General features: G+C 40.2%; 1 protein-coding gene across 1 annotated transcript in view; it reads left to right on the top strand.

The window, feature by feature from the left end:
* The window catches only part of pals1a (protein associated with LIN7 1, MAGUK p55 family member a), a 65,450-nt gene that overhangs the window by 9,826 nt on the left and 40,290 nt on the right, over positions 1-15,334 (top strand). Inside the window, exon 3 of the mRNA XM_084045372.1 lies at positions 2,575-2,758. Coding sequence (XP_083901498.1) covers positions 2,575-2,758 — 184 coding nt within the window. The remainder of the gene's footprint in view (positions 1-2,574; positions 2,759-15,334) is intronic.

Below are 15,334 nucleotides of genomic sequence, written 5' to 3'. Positions count from 1 at the left end.
AAAACATTACAAAAATACACAGGTGCATTAAAATACTATATAAAAATGCACTCACATTAACACAACAACAGTGGTCATGAGCAGTGGCAATTTAGACTATTTAAACATTTTCTTATTTAAAATGTCCACAGCAGTTGGCACAAACGACGTTTTGTAACCCTTCTTGTTTGCTAATTTTGCCCTAAGCCTCCTGCCCGATGGCATCAAGTGAAACTCAGAGTGAAGAGGATGGGTAGAATCACTGTAAATCTGAATTACTTTTTTGGTTATGGAGCGGTTGTATATGCCCTGAAGTTGCAATTGTTTGTCTCCAATGATCTTACTTGCCTGGTTGACTACCTGGGTGAGCTTGTTTTTATCTCTAACTGAGAAGTTCCCAAACCAGGACACGATGTTAAAAGTGAGAACACTCTCAGTGAGTGATCTATAGACCATGGTCAGGGTGTGTTTACTGGCATTAAAACTTCTCAGTTTCCTGAGAAGATAAAGCCGCTGCCTTGCCTTTTTGTAGATGTTGTCTGCATTGGTCTGAAAGGTGAGTTTATTGTCTATGGTCGTTCCCAGGTATTTAAAGTCACTGACCTGCTCCACTTCCTCTCCACTCATAGTAACAGGCCTAAAGATGGACCCTGAGCCCTCTGCTCTTGACCCCCCCTCCCAAGCACAGTTCCTTGGTCTTAGTGACATTAAGGTCAAGGAAGCTGCTATCAAACCAGGTGGCAATAATACGGTCGATGTGCTGGGAGTAAGAGGAACTGGAAACGTCCTGCAGGCAGACAACCAGGGCCATGTCATCCACGTACTTTATGAGAGAGAAGTCTTTGTTGTTGTATTTCAACTCATTTGTGTATAGGGAGAATAACAGAGGGGATAAAACGCAGCCCTGCGGCACGCCAGTGTTTAGGACAAGGCAGTCAGACAGAGTGTTATTAATACAGACTCGCTGGGGTCTCTCTCTCAGGAACTCTCTAATCCACAAAATGAGATTGCTACCAGTGACGTTCAGGTCACACAGGCGTTTTAGGAGAAGATGGGGTTGGACCGTATTAAAAGCAGAGGAGAAGTCCATAAAAAGGACACGGACGTATGTTTTGGGTTTATCTAAATGACTATGTATTTGGTCCAATAAAGTTAGAGTGGCATCCTCTACACCTCGACTGGCTCTATAAGCAAACTGCATGGGGTCCATGCACTTAGCTGTTTGCAGTGAGAGCTCCTTACTCACCACACGCTCCATGCATTTGCTTAATAGAGGAGTGAGGGCGATCGGTCTAAAATCATTTGGCACTTTTGCTCGTGCTGTTTTTGGCACAGGGACAAAATGGTTGCCGTTTTCCAGGCCTGGGGGACAAAGCTGATGTTGAGAAACATTTGGAATAGTTTGGTAAATACGGGTCCCAATTGGATGGCACATTCTTTCAGGGCCCTTCCCTTGAGCCCATCTGGACCCGTGGCATTGTGAGGGTTAACCTGCTGGAAGATTGAAATGACCTCCTGTTCCTTAACTGTCACAGGGGCGAGTGTCAGCCCTGCACAAACAACCTTGCATTCGTCACTGAAGTCGTGTGTGTCAAATCTAGAATAGAAAATATTCAGATCGTTAGACAGTTTAACAGGGTCGTCACATGGGGGGGGGTTGCTTTTTGTTCCCTACCCATCATTGCATTCAGTCCCCTCCAAGCATCCCTTGCATTGCCATTCCTCAGTTTCTCTTCAACCTTGTCTTTATGTCTGTTTTCCCTTTTTTAATCATGTGATTTATTTCCTTCTCTAGGTCTCTGACTTTAATCTGGTCCCCCTCCAGAAATGCTATTTTCTTTTGATTTAGAATATGTTTGATTTCTTTATTGACCCATGGCTTATTATTTGGGTAAATTTTAACCTCCTTTGTTTTAATAACATTGTCAACACAGAACTTGATATAACTGGTGACAGTATCAGTCAACACTTCAGGGTTATTACAGGAGACCTGGTCATCGAAAAATAAGTCCCATTCAGTGGCATCAAAACAGCCCCTCAACTCTTCAATTGAGTCTTCTGTCCAGGACTGAATGTGCTTGACAACAGGCTTCTCCCTCTTTAGTTTCTGACGGTACTTTGGCAGGAGGTGGATGATGTTATGATCAGACAGTCCTAGAGGTGGGCAGCGTCTGGGTACATAGGCACCCTCTACATTTCCAAAACACTGACCTAGGATCTTATCCTTCCTCGTAGGACAGGTCACATATTGTTCCAGGTTTGGCAGGTGGGTGGACATAACGCAACGGTTGAAGTCACCCAATAAAAATATAGGATTGTCAACAGAGTTTAATGTTGTTTAATGTTGTTTAATGTTGTTTAATGTAATCAGATATGACTTTTCTGTTTGGATACATGGGCTGTAAAGGCCAGAAAGTATTTTTTTTGACACTCGGTAGGCATTCCTGCATAACCTCCGGGTTTGATGATGATGTCACACGCATATCCTCTATTATTACTGCCTCTGAGACTGTTTTCACCCACGTGTGTGTGTGTGTGTGTGTGTGTGTGTGTGTGTGTGTGTGTGTGTGTGTGTGTGTGTGTGTGTGTGTGTAGGAGGACCTTCGTCGGCGTAGGGAAGAGGAGGGGAAACAGTTGGATCTCAACACTTCGCTGAGGCTCCGGAAACTTTCCCAGAATCCTCGGGTGGGAATCGATAACCCCACCTTCCTGTCAGACCACGGCCTGTCAGACCACACCCACCCTCCACTAGGCAGCCAGAACACGCACACACTGCTGGGTAGGACACACACACACACACACACACACACACACACACACACACACACACACACACACACACACACACATACATATACACACATTTAACCCATTAAGACCTGGAACTGTGTCATTTTTAGATTTGAGCTAAAAAGCATTATTTTACACTTTGGGCTATTCAAAAATAGCAGATATACAAGCTCATAGCACGGCACGAGTGCCGCGCTATGAGCTTGTAGATCTGCTATTTTTGAAAATTTGTGAAAATGTGTGCAAATCTTTGAATATATATATATTTAAAGCGAACATTTTTAACTCAAATCTTTGCTTCTGGGGGGTCCCTGGAACAACATATTTTGATGGGGGTCCTCGGCCAAATACATATAATTTCCTTGACATGAAAAAGTTTGAGCACCACTGATATAGAAACATACGTTTTTGAGAATACTGTTGAGATTTAGGAGACATGTAGAATCGGCTTCAGGTCTCAATGGGTTAATCATTTATTTATGTCCACATAAGAGATACAATACAAGGACACACATATTACAAGGTGCTGTAAAAAATGTACAGTCAGCAAATCAGGGCCAAATACAAATATAAATTAGGGTACTAGATTTTTAGATAGGCAATTGCTTTTTTTTTTTTAGATTTGAGGTTTTGTATTGTAATCAGCAAAATAATTCTGTGTTTTTAATGCCCCCTGTCTTTTTAAACATCTGTGATCATGCTGAAAGCTGCATAAACATAAACATAAAATACCCCCACACCCTTCAGGGGTACAAATACCCCCACACCCTTCAGGGGTACAAATACCCCCAACCCCCACACCCTTCAGGGGTACAAATACCCCCACACCCTTCAAATAACAGCGTCTTCGCCATATTTGGCGGCTACCGATAGTAGAAGAGATCCCACAGAAATTTGCAAGCCGTTTAGCTGCTTATTTTGGCCTCTTACAACCCTATGTACATGTCCTAGCATCACAACCAACCTATATGTACATGTCCTAGCATCATAACAACACTATGTACATGTCCTAGCATCACAACAACCCTATATACATGTCCTAGCATCACAACAACCCTATATGCATCTATAACCTATAAGCTCTGTGATGGTATTTAATGACTTTGGTCATAAAAGCTTCCTCTAAGCTGGAGTCAAAGGTGCAGCCACTTTAAGAATGTAAACTGACTGAAACTGTTCTGTCATCGTGGCGTGCTGTGTAAAGTCCTTTATAGGCATAGCAGCCATTCAGAATGTGTGACATGGTTTGTGTAACTAGCCCTGTGGTGTGATGCAGACAATGAGGTACATGATGGGTGGAGGGAAACCAGAGGGAAAGGTTGAGTCTGGTGGGAAGGATCTGTAACCTGGCCTTTACTGTAAAGGTGATACTTTAGACAGTCCTACAGGTCTAATGGCCTCTATCTTCATAGTTAAAGTGTTGTACTTTAGACAGTGCTACAGGTATAATGGTCTCTATCTTCATAGTTAAAGTGTTGTACTTTAGACACAGGTCTAATGGTCTCTATCTTCATAGTTAAAGTGTTGTACTTTAGACAGTGCTACAGGTCTAATGGTCTCTATCTTCATAGTTAAAGTGTTGTACTTTAGACACAGGTATAATGGTCTCTATCTTCATAGTTAAAGTGTTGTACTTTAGACACAGGTCTAATGGTCTCTATCTTCATAGTTAAAGTGTTGTACTTTAGACAGTGCTACAGGTATAATGGTCTCTATCTTCATAGTTAAAGTGTTGTACTTTAGACACAGGTCTAATGGTCTCTATCTTCATAGTTCAAGTGTTGTACTTTAGACAGTGCTACAGGTCTAATGGTCTCTATCTTCATAGTTAAAGTGTTGTACTTTAGACACAGGTCTAACGGTCTCTATCTTCATAGTTAAAGTGTTGTACTTTAGACAGTGCTACAGGTCTAATGGTCTCTATCTTCATAGTTAAAGTGTTGTACTTTAGACAGTGATTGTTATGGAAAAATAATATTCCGTTCGGATGAAGTTTTAAGGTCATTTATTAGGAAGATTTCTGCAGAGAGACAGCATACAGCAACACTGAGAAGCAGGGCTCCAGCCCTGCTCCAGCAGCCCATCGGGGCACAAGCCTCCCAAACACCCATGTTACACAGTCTTTATACCCCACATTGTACCAATGATACTATCCTAAATAGTCATATAAGGTATGTACTAATTATAAGAGAGACAAATACACAGTTAAGGATGCTCTCCTAAATGGTCATAGAAGGTCTGGACTAAAGATAAGAGAGACGCAAACATAGTTACACAAATACACATAGCTGACACAGTGAATGTAGCATGGGAGATCCAGATCAGCTGTTAGATTGACAGCTGTAGTTGAGAAAAGTGGTTGTCTCGACTAAAGAACCCTGCTGTGTGACTACTATTCTAGGGCCAAAATATAGATAGATACATAGAAGATACTGAACAGGTTGGCATTCTAAAATAGCCATTACATTCCAGAATTTTTTGTTTTTGTACATGAATAATCATATTCATGTACAACCGACAGGAGATTTTTAGAATGACAAAGCTATATATTTTCTCAACCATTTACTGTATGATCAATCAGACAAAAATATCAGGAGACAGCAGGACGTGCGACTTAGAACTGATGCATAATTGCCTGACACAGAAGGCATCACTGACTCTGCCGTTAACCTAATCATAATATCCAAAGTAGATCTACTTGTTTGGGTTTGAGAGTTTTGAGAGCTTCTCGCTCAATTTTGTATACAATTTAGTATAATGTCAAATCTATCTCTGTTTGTACCTTAAATCTCTGTTTCTCAAGGCTGAGGGCATTTACCAATTCTATGCACTATTTAAGTACAGTTGTTTACCATTTCTCATAAATGGAAGGACTCCCACCTCGGACTCTCCGTCTACACGGACTATGTACAGTTCCTGTACAGTTTTTTTTCAGATGTCGACTCTGAATGGACTCACACCATAATTGATTTTCACCCTTCCAGACGTTGATTTGCCAGAGATTAGGCAGTACGAAGAAATATTTTACACATTAGTTATCGAATATAGTTTTCCAGTCTTCATGGCTCTTTCCTCCATCTTCACTTGGTGTACGGGTCCATTTGGTTATGTCTTTGACAGCGAGCTCCACTTGGCTAGTGGTTCCACTGTTCAGTGGCTACGAATCGCTCTCTGTGGCTCTCTGAGCCTTGGTCCTCCTGCTGTGGCAAAAGTCTCTTGGTGTTTGACCAGGTGTCGGTTTCGTCACCTCCGCTGTTACATGGTGTCATTGTTGATTGTTGTTGGTGCTGCATCTCATGGCTGCAGCTCTGCTACTTCCCTCTGCGGCTTGAAGCTGTTCCCTTGATGTCATCACAGAATATATTTATCTGCGAGGTTCCAATCGTGTAGTTTGTTGAAGAAGCTGCAATGAGAAGCGTGAATCCAGGTATCCCTCTCAGCTACTTTCACCGCGGTCGGAGTGATGAGAAGAACTTGGTAAGGCCCCGTCCACCGAGGTTGATACCAGTACTGTCGTCTCAGGTCCTTCACCACGATCCAATCGCCAGGTTCCAAGCTGTGCAACTGTCCTGCTTTTGGGTCTGGAAGCGCTGCTTTGAAAAAATCTTCTTCCCAAAAAATCCTTCACCCTTAAGTTCTTTTGATCCAGTATCCATAATCATAATTATGTTTATGATGATGAAATATGAATCCTGCCGACAACGCCAACTGTTATGGAAAAATAATATTCCGTTCGGATGAAGTTTTAAGGTCATTTATTAGGAAGATTTCGGCAGAGAGACAGCATACAGCAACACTGAGAAGCAGGGCTCCAGCCCTGCTCCAGCAGCCCATCGGGGCACAAGCCTCCCAAACACCCATGTTACACAGTCTTTATACCCCACATTGTACCAATGATACTATCCTAAATAGTCATATAAGGTATGTACTAATTATAAGAGAGACAAATACACAGTTAAGGATGCTCTCCTAAATGGTCATAGAAGGTCTGGACTAAAGATAAGAGAGACGCAAACATAGTTACACAAATACACATAGCTGACACAGTGAATGTAGCATGGGAGATCCAGATCAGCTGTTAGATTGACAGCTGTAGTTGAGAAAAGTGGTTGACTCGACTAAAGAACCCTGCTGTGTGCCTACTATTCTAGGGCCAAAAGATAGATAGATACATAGAGGACTTTGAACAGGTTGGCATTCTAAAATAGCCATTACATTCCAGAATTTTTTGTTTTTGTACATGAATAATCATATTCATGTACAACCCACAGACAACGCCAACTGTTATGGAAAAATAATATTCCGTTCGGATGAAGTTTTAAGGTTGTTTATTCGGAAGATTTTAGCAGAGAGACAGCATACAGCAACACTGAGAAGCAGGGCTCCAGCCCTGCTCCAGCAGCCCATCGGGGCACAAGCCTCCCAAACACCCATGTTACACAGTCTTTATACCCCACATTGTACCAATGATACTATCCTAAATAGTCATATAAGGTATGTACTAATTATAAGAGAGACAAATACACAGTTAAGGATGCTCTCCTAAATGGTCATAGAAGGTCTGGACTAAAGATAAGAGAGACGCAAACATAGTTACACAAATACACATAGCTGACACAGTGAATGTAGCATGGGAGATCCAGATCAGCTGTTAGATTGACAGCTGTAGTTGAGAAAAGTGGTTGACTCGACTAAAGAACCCTGCTGTGTGCCTACTATTCTAGGGCCAAAAGATAGATAGATACATAGAGGACTTTGAACAGGTTGGCATTCTAAAATAGCCATTACATTCCAGAATTTTTTGTTTTTGTACATGAATAATCATATTCATGTACAACCCACAGGAGATTTTTAGAATGACAAAGCTATATATTTTCTCAACCATTTACTGTATGATCAATCAGACAAAACTATCAGGAGACAGCAGGACGTGCGACTTAGAACTGATGCATAATTGCCTGACACAGAAGGCATCACTGACTCTGCCGTTAACCTAATCATAATATCCAAAGTAGATCTACTTGTTTAGGTTTGAGAGTTTTGAGAGCTTCTCACTCAATTTTGTATACAATTTAGTATAATGTCAAATCTATCTCTGTTTGTACCTTAAATCTCTGTTTCTCAAGGCTGAGGGCATTTACCAATTCTATGCACTATTTAAGTACAGTTGTTTACCATTTCTCATAAATGGAAGGACTCCCACCTCGGACTCTCCGTCTACACGGACTATGTACAGTTCCTGTACAGTTTTTTTCCAGATTCTCTCTGAATGGACTCACACCATAATTGATTTTCACCCTTCCAGACGTTGATTTGCCAGAGATTAGGCAGTACGAAGAAATATTTTAAACATTAGTTATCGAATATAGTTTTCCAGTCTTCATGGCTCTTTCCTCCATCTTCACTTGGCGTACGGTTCCATTTGGTTATGTCTCTGACAGCGAGCTCTGACAGCAAGCTCCACTCGGCTAGTGGTTCTCAAATCCAGCATGTTTTTCTGTGGCTAGTCCTCCTGTAGTGGCAAAGTCTCTTGGTGGTTGACCAGGTGTCGGTTTCGTCACCTCCGCTGTTGCATGGTGTCATTGTTGATGTTGTTGGTGCTGCATCTCATGGCTGCAGCTCTGCTACTTTCCTCTGCGGCTTGAAGCTGTTCCCTTGATGTCATCACAGAATATATTTATCTGCGAGGTTCCAATCGTGTAGTTTGTTGAAGAAGCTGCAATGAGAAGCGTGAATCCAGGTATCCCTCTCAGCTACTTTCACCGCGGTCGGAGTGATGAGAAGAACTTGGTAAGGCCCCGTCCACCGAGGTTGATACCAGTACTGTCGTCTCAGGTCCTTCACCACGATCCAATCGCCAGGTTCCAAGCTGTGCAACTGTCCTGCTTTTGGGTCTGGAAGCGCTGCTTTGAAAAAATCTTCTTCCCAAAAAATCCTTCACCCTTAAGTTCTTTTGATCCAGTATCCATAATCATAATTATGTTTATGATGATGAAATATGAATCCTGCCGACAACGCCAACTGTTATGGAAAAATAATATTCCGTTCGGATGAAGTTTTAAGGTTGTTTATTAGGAAGATTTCGGCAGAGAGACAGCATACAGCAACACTGAGAAGCAGGGCTCCAGCCCTGCTCCAGCAGCCCATCGGGGCACAAGCCTCCCAAACACCCATGTTACACAGTCTTTATACCCCACATTGTACCAATGATACTATCCTAAATAGTCATATAAGGTATGTACTAATTATAAGAGAGACAAATACACAGTTAAGGATGCTCTCCTAAATGGTCATAGAAGGTCTGGACTAAAGATAAGAGAGACGCAAACATAGTTACACAAATACACATAGCTGACACAGTGAATGTAGCATGGGAGATCCAGATCAGCTGTTAGATTGACAGCTGTAGTTGAGAAAAGTGGTTGTCTCGACTAAAGAACCCTGCTGTGTGACTACTATTCTAGGGCCAAAATATAGATAGATACATAGAAGATACTGAACAGGTTGGCATTCTAAAATAGCCATTACATGATACAGGTCTAATGGCCTCTATCTTCATAGTTAAAGTGTTGTACTTTAGACAGTGCTACAGGTCTAATGGTCTCTATCTTCATAGTTAAAGTGTTGTACTTTAGACAGTGCTACAGGTATAATGGTCTCTATCTTCATAGTTAAAGTGTTGTACTTTAGACAGTGATACAGGTCTAATGGTCTCTATCTTCATAGTTAAAGTGTTGTACTTTAGACACAGGTCTAATGGTCTCTATCTTCATAGTTAAAGTGTTGTACTTTAGACAGTGATACAGGTCTAATGGTCTCTATCTTCATAGTTAAAGTGTTGTACTTTAGACAGTGATACAGGTCTAATGGCCTCTATCTTCATAGTTAAAGTGTTGTACTTTAGACAGTGATACAGGTCTAATGGTCTCTATCTTCATAGTTAAAGTGTTGTACTTTAGACAGTGATACAGGTCTAATGGTCTCTATCTTCATAGTTAAAGTGTTGTACTTTAGACAGTGCTACAGGTCTAATGGTCTCTATCTTCATAGTTAAAGTGTTGTACTTTAGACACAGGTCTAATGGTCTCTATCTTCATAGTTAAAGTGTTGTACTTTAGACACAGGTCTAATGGTCTCTATCTTCATAGTTAAAGTGTTGAACTTTAGACAGTGATACAGGTCGAATGGTCTATCTTCATAGTTAAAGTGTTGTACTTTAGACAGTGATACAGGTCTAATGGTCTCTATCTTCATAGTTAAAGTGTTGTACTTTAGACAGTGATACAGGTCTAATGGTCTATCTTCATAGTTAACGTGTTGTACTTTAGACCGTGCTACAGGATTAATGGTCTCTATCTTCATAGTTAAAGTGTTGTACTTTAGACAGTGCTACAGGATTAATGGTCTCTATCTTCATAGTTAAAGTGTTGTACTTTAGACAGTGATACAGGTCTAATGGTCTCTATCTTCATAGTTAAAGTGTTGTACTTTAGACAGTGCTACAGGATTAATGGTCTCTGTCTTCATAGTTAAAGTGTTGTACTTTAGACAGTGCTACAGGTCTAATGGTCTATCTTCATAGTTAACGTGTTGTACTTTAGACAGTGCTACAGGTCTAATGGTCTCTATCTTCATAGTTAAAGTGTTGTACTTTAGACACTGCTACAATGGTCTCTATCTTCATAGTTAAAGTGTTGTACTTTAGACAGTGATACAGGTCTAATGGTCTCTATCTTCATAGTTAAAGTGTTGTACTTTAGACAGTGATACAGGTCTAATGGTCTCTATCTTCATAGTTAAAGTGTTGTACTTTAGACAGTGCTACAGGTCTAATGGTCTATCTTCATAGTTAACGTGTTGTACTTTAGACAGTGCTACAGGTCTAATGGTCTCTATCTTCATAGTTAAAGTGTTGTACTTTAGACACTGCTACAATGGTCTCTATCTTCATAGTTAAAGTGTTGTACTTTAGACAGTGATACAGGTCTAATGGCCTCTATCTTCATAGTTAAAGTGTTGTACTTTAGACAGTGATACAGGTCTAATGGTCTCTATCTTCATAGTTAAAGTGTTGTACTTTAGACAGTGATACAGGTCTAATGGTCTATCTTCATAGTTAAAGTGTTGTACTTTAGACCGTGCTACAGGATTAATGGTCTCTATCTTCATAGTTAAAGTGTTGTACTTTAGACAGTGATACAGGTCTAATGGTCTCTATCTTCATAGTTAAAGTGTTGTACTTTAGACAGTGATACAGGTCTAATGGTCTCTATCTTCATAGTTAAAGTGTTGTACTTTAGACAGTGATACAGGTCTAATGGTCTCTATCTTCATAGTTAAAGTGTTGTACTTTAGACAGTGATACAGGTCTAATGGTCTCTATCTTCATAGTTAAAGTGTTGTACTTTAGACAGTGATACAGGTCTAATGGTCTCTATCTTCATAGTTAAAGTGTTGTACTTTAGACAGTGATACAGGTCTAATGGTCTCTATCTTCATAGTTAAAGTGTTGTACTTTAGACCGTGCTACAGGATTAATGGTCTCTATCTTCATAGTTAAAGTGTTGTACTTTAGACAGTGATACAGGTCTAATGGTCTCTATCTTCATAGTTAAAGTGTTGTACTTTAGACAGTGATACAGGTCTAATGGTCTCTATCTTCATAGTTAAAGTGTTGTACTTTAGACCGTGCTACAGGATTAATGGTCTCTATCTTCATAGTTAAAGTGTTGTACTTTAGACAGTGATACAGGTCTAATGGTCTCTATCTTCATAGTTAAAGTGTTGTACTTTAGACAGTGATACAGGTCTAATGGTCTCTATCTTCATAGTTAAAGTGTTGTACTTTAGACCGTGCTACAGGATTAATGGTCTCTATCTTCATAGTTAAAGTGTTGTACTTTAGACAGTGATACAGGTCTAATGGTCTCTATCTTCGTAGTTAAAGTGTTGTACTTTAGACAGTGATACAGGTCTAATGGTCTCTATCTTCGTAGTTAAAGTGTTGTACTTTAGACAGTGATACAGGTCTAATGGTCTCTATCTTCATAGTTAAAGTGTTGTACTTTAGACAGTGATACAGGTCTAATGGTCTCTATCTTCATAGTTAAAGTGTTGTACTTTAGACCGTGCTACAGGATTAATGGTCTCTATCTTCATAGTTAAAGTGTTGTACTTTAGACAGTGATACAGGTCTAATGGCCTCTATCTTCATAGTTAAAGTGTTGTACTTTAGACAGTGATACAGGTCTAATGGTCTCTATCTTCATAGTTAAAGTGTTGTACTTTAGACAGTGATACAGGTCGAATGGTCTATCTTCATAGTTAAAGTGTTGTACTTTAGACAGTGATACAGGTCTAATGGTCTCTATCTTCATAGTTAAAGTGTTGTACTTTAGACCGTGCTACAGGATTAATGGTCTCTATCTTCATAGTTAAAGTGTTGTACTTTAGACAGTGATACAGGTCTAATGGTCTCTATCTTCATAGTTAAAGTGTTGTACTTTAGACCGTGATACAGGTCTAATGGTCTCTATCTTCATAGTTAAAGTGTTGTACTTTAGACAGTGATACAGGTCTAATGGTCTCTATCTTCATAGTTAAAGTGTTGTACTTTAGACCGTGCTACAGGATTAATGGTCTCTATCTTCATAGTTAAAGTGTTGTACTTTAGACAGTGATACAGGTCTAATGGTCTCTATCTTCGTAGTTAAAGTGTTGTACTTTAGACAGTGATACAGGTCTAATGGTCTCTATCTTCATAGTTAAAGTGTTGTACTTTAGACAGTGATACAGGTCTAATGGTCTATCTTCATAGTTAACGTGTTGTACTTTAGACAGTGATACAGGTCTAATGGTCTCTATCTTCATAGTTAAAGTGTTGTACTTTAGACCGTGATACAGGTCTAATGGTCTCTATCTTCATAGTTAAAGTGTTGTACTTTAGACAGTGATACAGGTCTAATGGTCTCTATCTTCATAGTTAAAGTGTTGTACTTTAGACCGTGCTACAGGATTAATGGTCTCTATCTTCATAGTTAAAGTGTTGTACTTTAGACACAGGTCTAATGGTCTCTATCTTCATAGTTAAAGTGTTGTACTTTAGACAGTGATACAGGTCTAATGGTCTCTATCTTCGTAGTTAAAGTGTTGTACTTTAGACAGTGATACAGGTCTAATGGTCTCTATCTTCATAGTTAAAGTGTTGTACTTTAGACAGTGATACAGGTCTAATGGTCTCTATCTTCATAGTTAAAGTGTTGTACTTTAGACAGTGATACAGGTCTAATGGTCTCTATCTTCATAGTTAAAGTGTTTTACTTTAGACAGTGCTACAGGATTAATGGTCTCTATCTTCATAGTTAAAGTGTTGTACTTTAGACAGTGCTACAGGATTAATGGTCTCTATCTTCATAGTTAAAGTGTTGTACTTTAGACAGTGCTACAGGTCTAATGGTCTCTATCTTCATAGTTAAAGTGTTGTACTTTAGACCGTGCTACAGGATTAATGGTCTCTATCTTCATAGTTAAAGTGTTGTACTTTAGACAGTGATACAGGTCTAATGGTCTCTATCTTCATAGTTAAAGTGTTGTACTTTAGACAGTGATACAGGTCTAATGGTCTCTATCTTCATAGTTAAAGTGTTGTACTTTAGACAGTGATACAGGTCTAATGGTCTCTATCTTCATAGTTAAAGTGTTGTACTTTAGACAGTGCTACAGGATTAATGGTCTCTATCTTCATAGTTAAAGTGTTGTACTTTAGACAGTGATACAGGTCTAATGGTCTCTATCTTCATAGTTAAAGTGTTGTACTTTAGACAGTGCTACAGGATTAATGGTCTCTATCTTCATAGTTAAAGTGTTGTACTTTAGACAGTGCTACAGGATTAATGGTCTCTATCTTCATAGTTAAAGTGTTGTACTTTAGACAGTGCTACAGGTCTAATGGTCTCTATCTTCATAGTTAAAGTGTTGTACTTTAGACAGTGATACAGGTCTAATGGTCTCTATCTTCATAGTTAAAGTGTTGTACTTTAGACAGTGCTACAGGTCTAATGGTCTATCTTCATAGTTAACGTGTTGTACTTTAGACAGTGCTACAGGTCTAATGGTCTCTATCTTCATAGTTAAAGTGTTGTACTTTAGACACTGCTACAATGGTCTCTATCTTCATAGTTAAAGTGTTGTACTTTAGACAGTGATACAGGTCTAATGGTCTCTATCTTCATAGTTAAAGTGTTGACCTTTAGACAGTGCTACAGGTCTAAGTGTAGTCTCATGAAGGGAGAAAGAGTCCCAAATGCATCTCTAAAATCAAGGAAGACTGAGTACAGTCTACATGACTCATACTTGAAATGGTCTATCCCTGTTTTAAGGCAGAACACATTCATTCCTTAATGTTAATGTATGCTTTTTGCATGCCAGACAAAATATCAGCATGGACTCCAGCATGCATTTCATAAAAAAAACGTATATATGTTGTTGGGAGGAGGGATGTGTCTCTCCATGTAGATGGATCTTTAGGGATATTGTCTTTCTTGGGAATACGATGGATAAGTGCTCCTTTCCATGCATCTGGCACTCTCCTATTCTCCAGACAGACATTCAAAAATAGTTGTTAGAGTCTGACATGATTGCGTGGTTTTCAGAGTCTCATAAGTCATCCCATCCATGACACTGGCTTTGTTGTTTGGGAGGTTGTGTAGAACATTGGTTCTCAAAGTGGGGTCCGGGGACCCCCAGGGGTACTTGAGGGGGTTCCAGGGGGTCCCCAGCGAAATGATGGACAGGGGGCAAATGGACCCTTATGGGTCTGTAACTCTGAGAGGGTACAAATGGAACAAAATGGACCCTAACGGGTGCATTTGGTTCCATTTGTACACTTTCAGAATTAAATTAACATTGATTTTACCATATGAAGTGGGGTCCCAGAGACATACATGCCATTAAATGGGGGTCCGTAGCCTAATGCGTGTCAAACTGGGGGTCCTTGAAATTAAAATGGTTGAAAATCACTGCTAGAGAGCCGTAAAAAAATCTTCTATTATGGGGGTCCCTGGCTTATCTTTTCAAATGGGGGTCCGCGGGCTAATAAGAGTCTATTTGGGGGTCCTTGGAATGAAAAGGTTTGAGAACCACTGGTGTAGAACTGTCTCTACCTCCTCACAGATAAAGTGTAGAACTGTCTCTACCTCCTCACAGATAAAGTGTAGAACTGTCTCTACCTCCTCACAGATAAAGTGGTGTTAGGAAACAAGGCTCTCAAAGCAGGGAGGAGGGAGATCAGCAATAGGTCTCTGGCTCTGGCATGGATTACAATAAGTCTGTATGTCATTTGAGCAGGTAGGGGGCTGGGGTACCCTGGTGCTAGCCTATAGGAACAGTGAAAAGGAACAGCTCCTTCCTACCTCCGGGCTATGGTTGATGCCTACACCCCTGCCCGACCACTTCGGTCTGCCACCTCGGGGCGACTGATTGCCTCGTCACTCAAGGGTCCTTCTGGTCGATCGACACGGTCACAACTTTTTTTTGTTCTGGCCCCACAGTGGTGGAATGAACTTCC

Source organism: Gymnoscopelus microlampas (assembly GCF_963454915.1).
Source record: "Gymnoscopelus microlampas genome assembly, chromosome: 20".
Taxonomy (NCBI): domain Eukaryota; kingdom Metazoa; phylum Chordata; class Actinopteri; order Myctophiformes; family Myctophidae; genus Gymnoscopelus; species Gymnoscopelus microlampas.
Note: the sequence above shows the minus strand (reverse complement) of the source record. Positions and strands in the feature narration are given on the sequence as shown.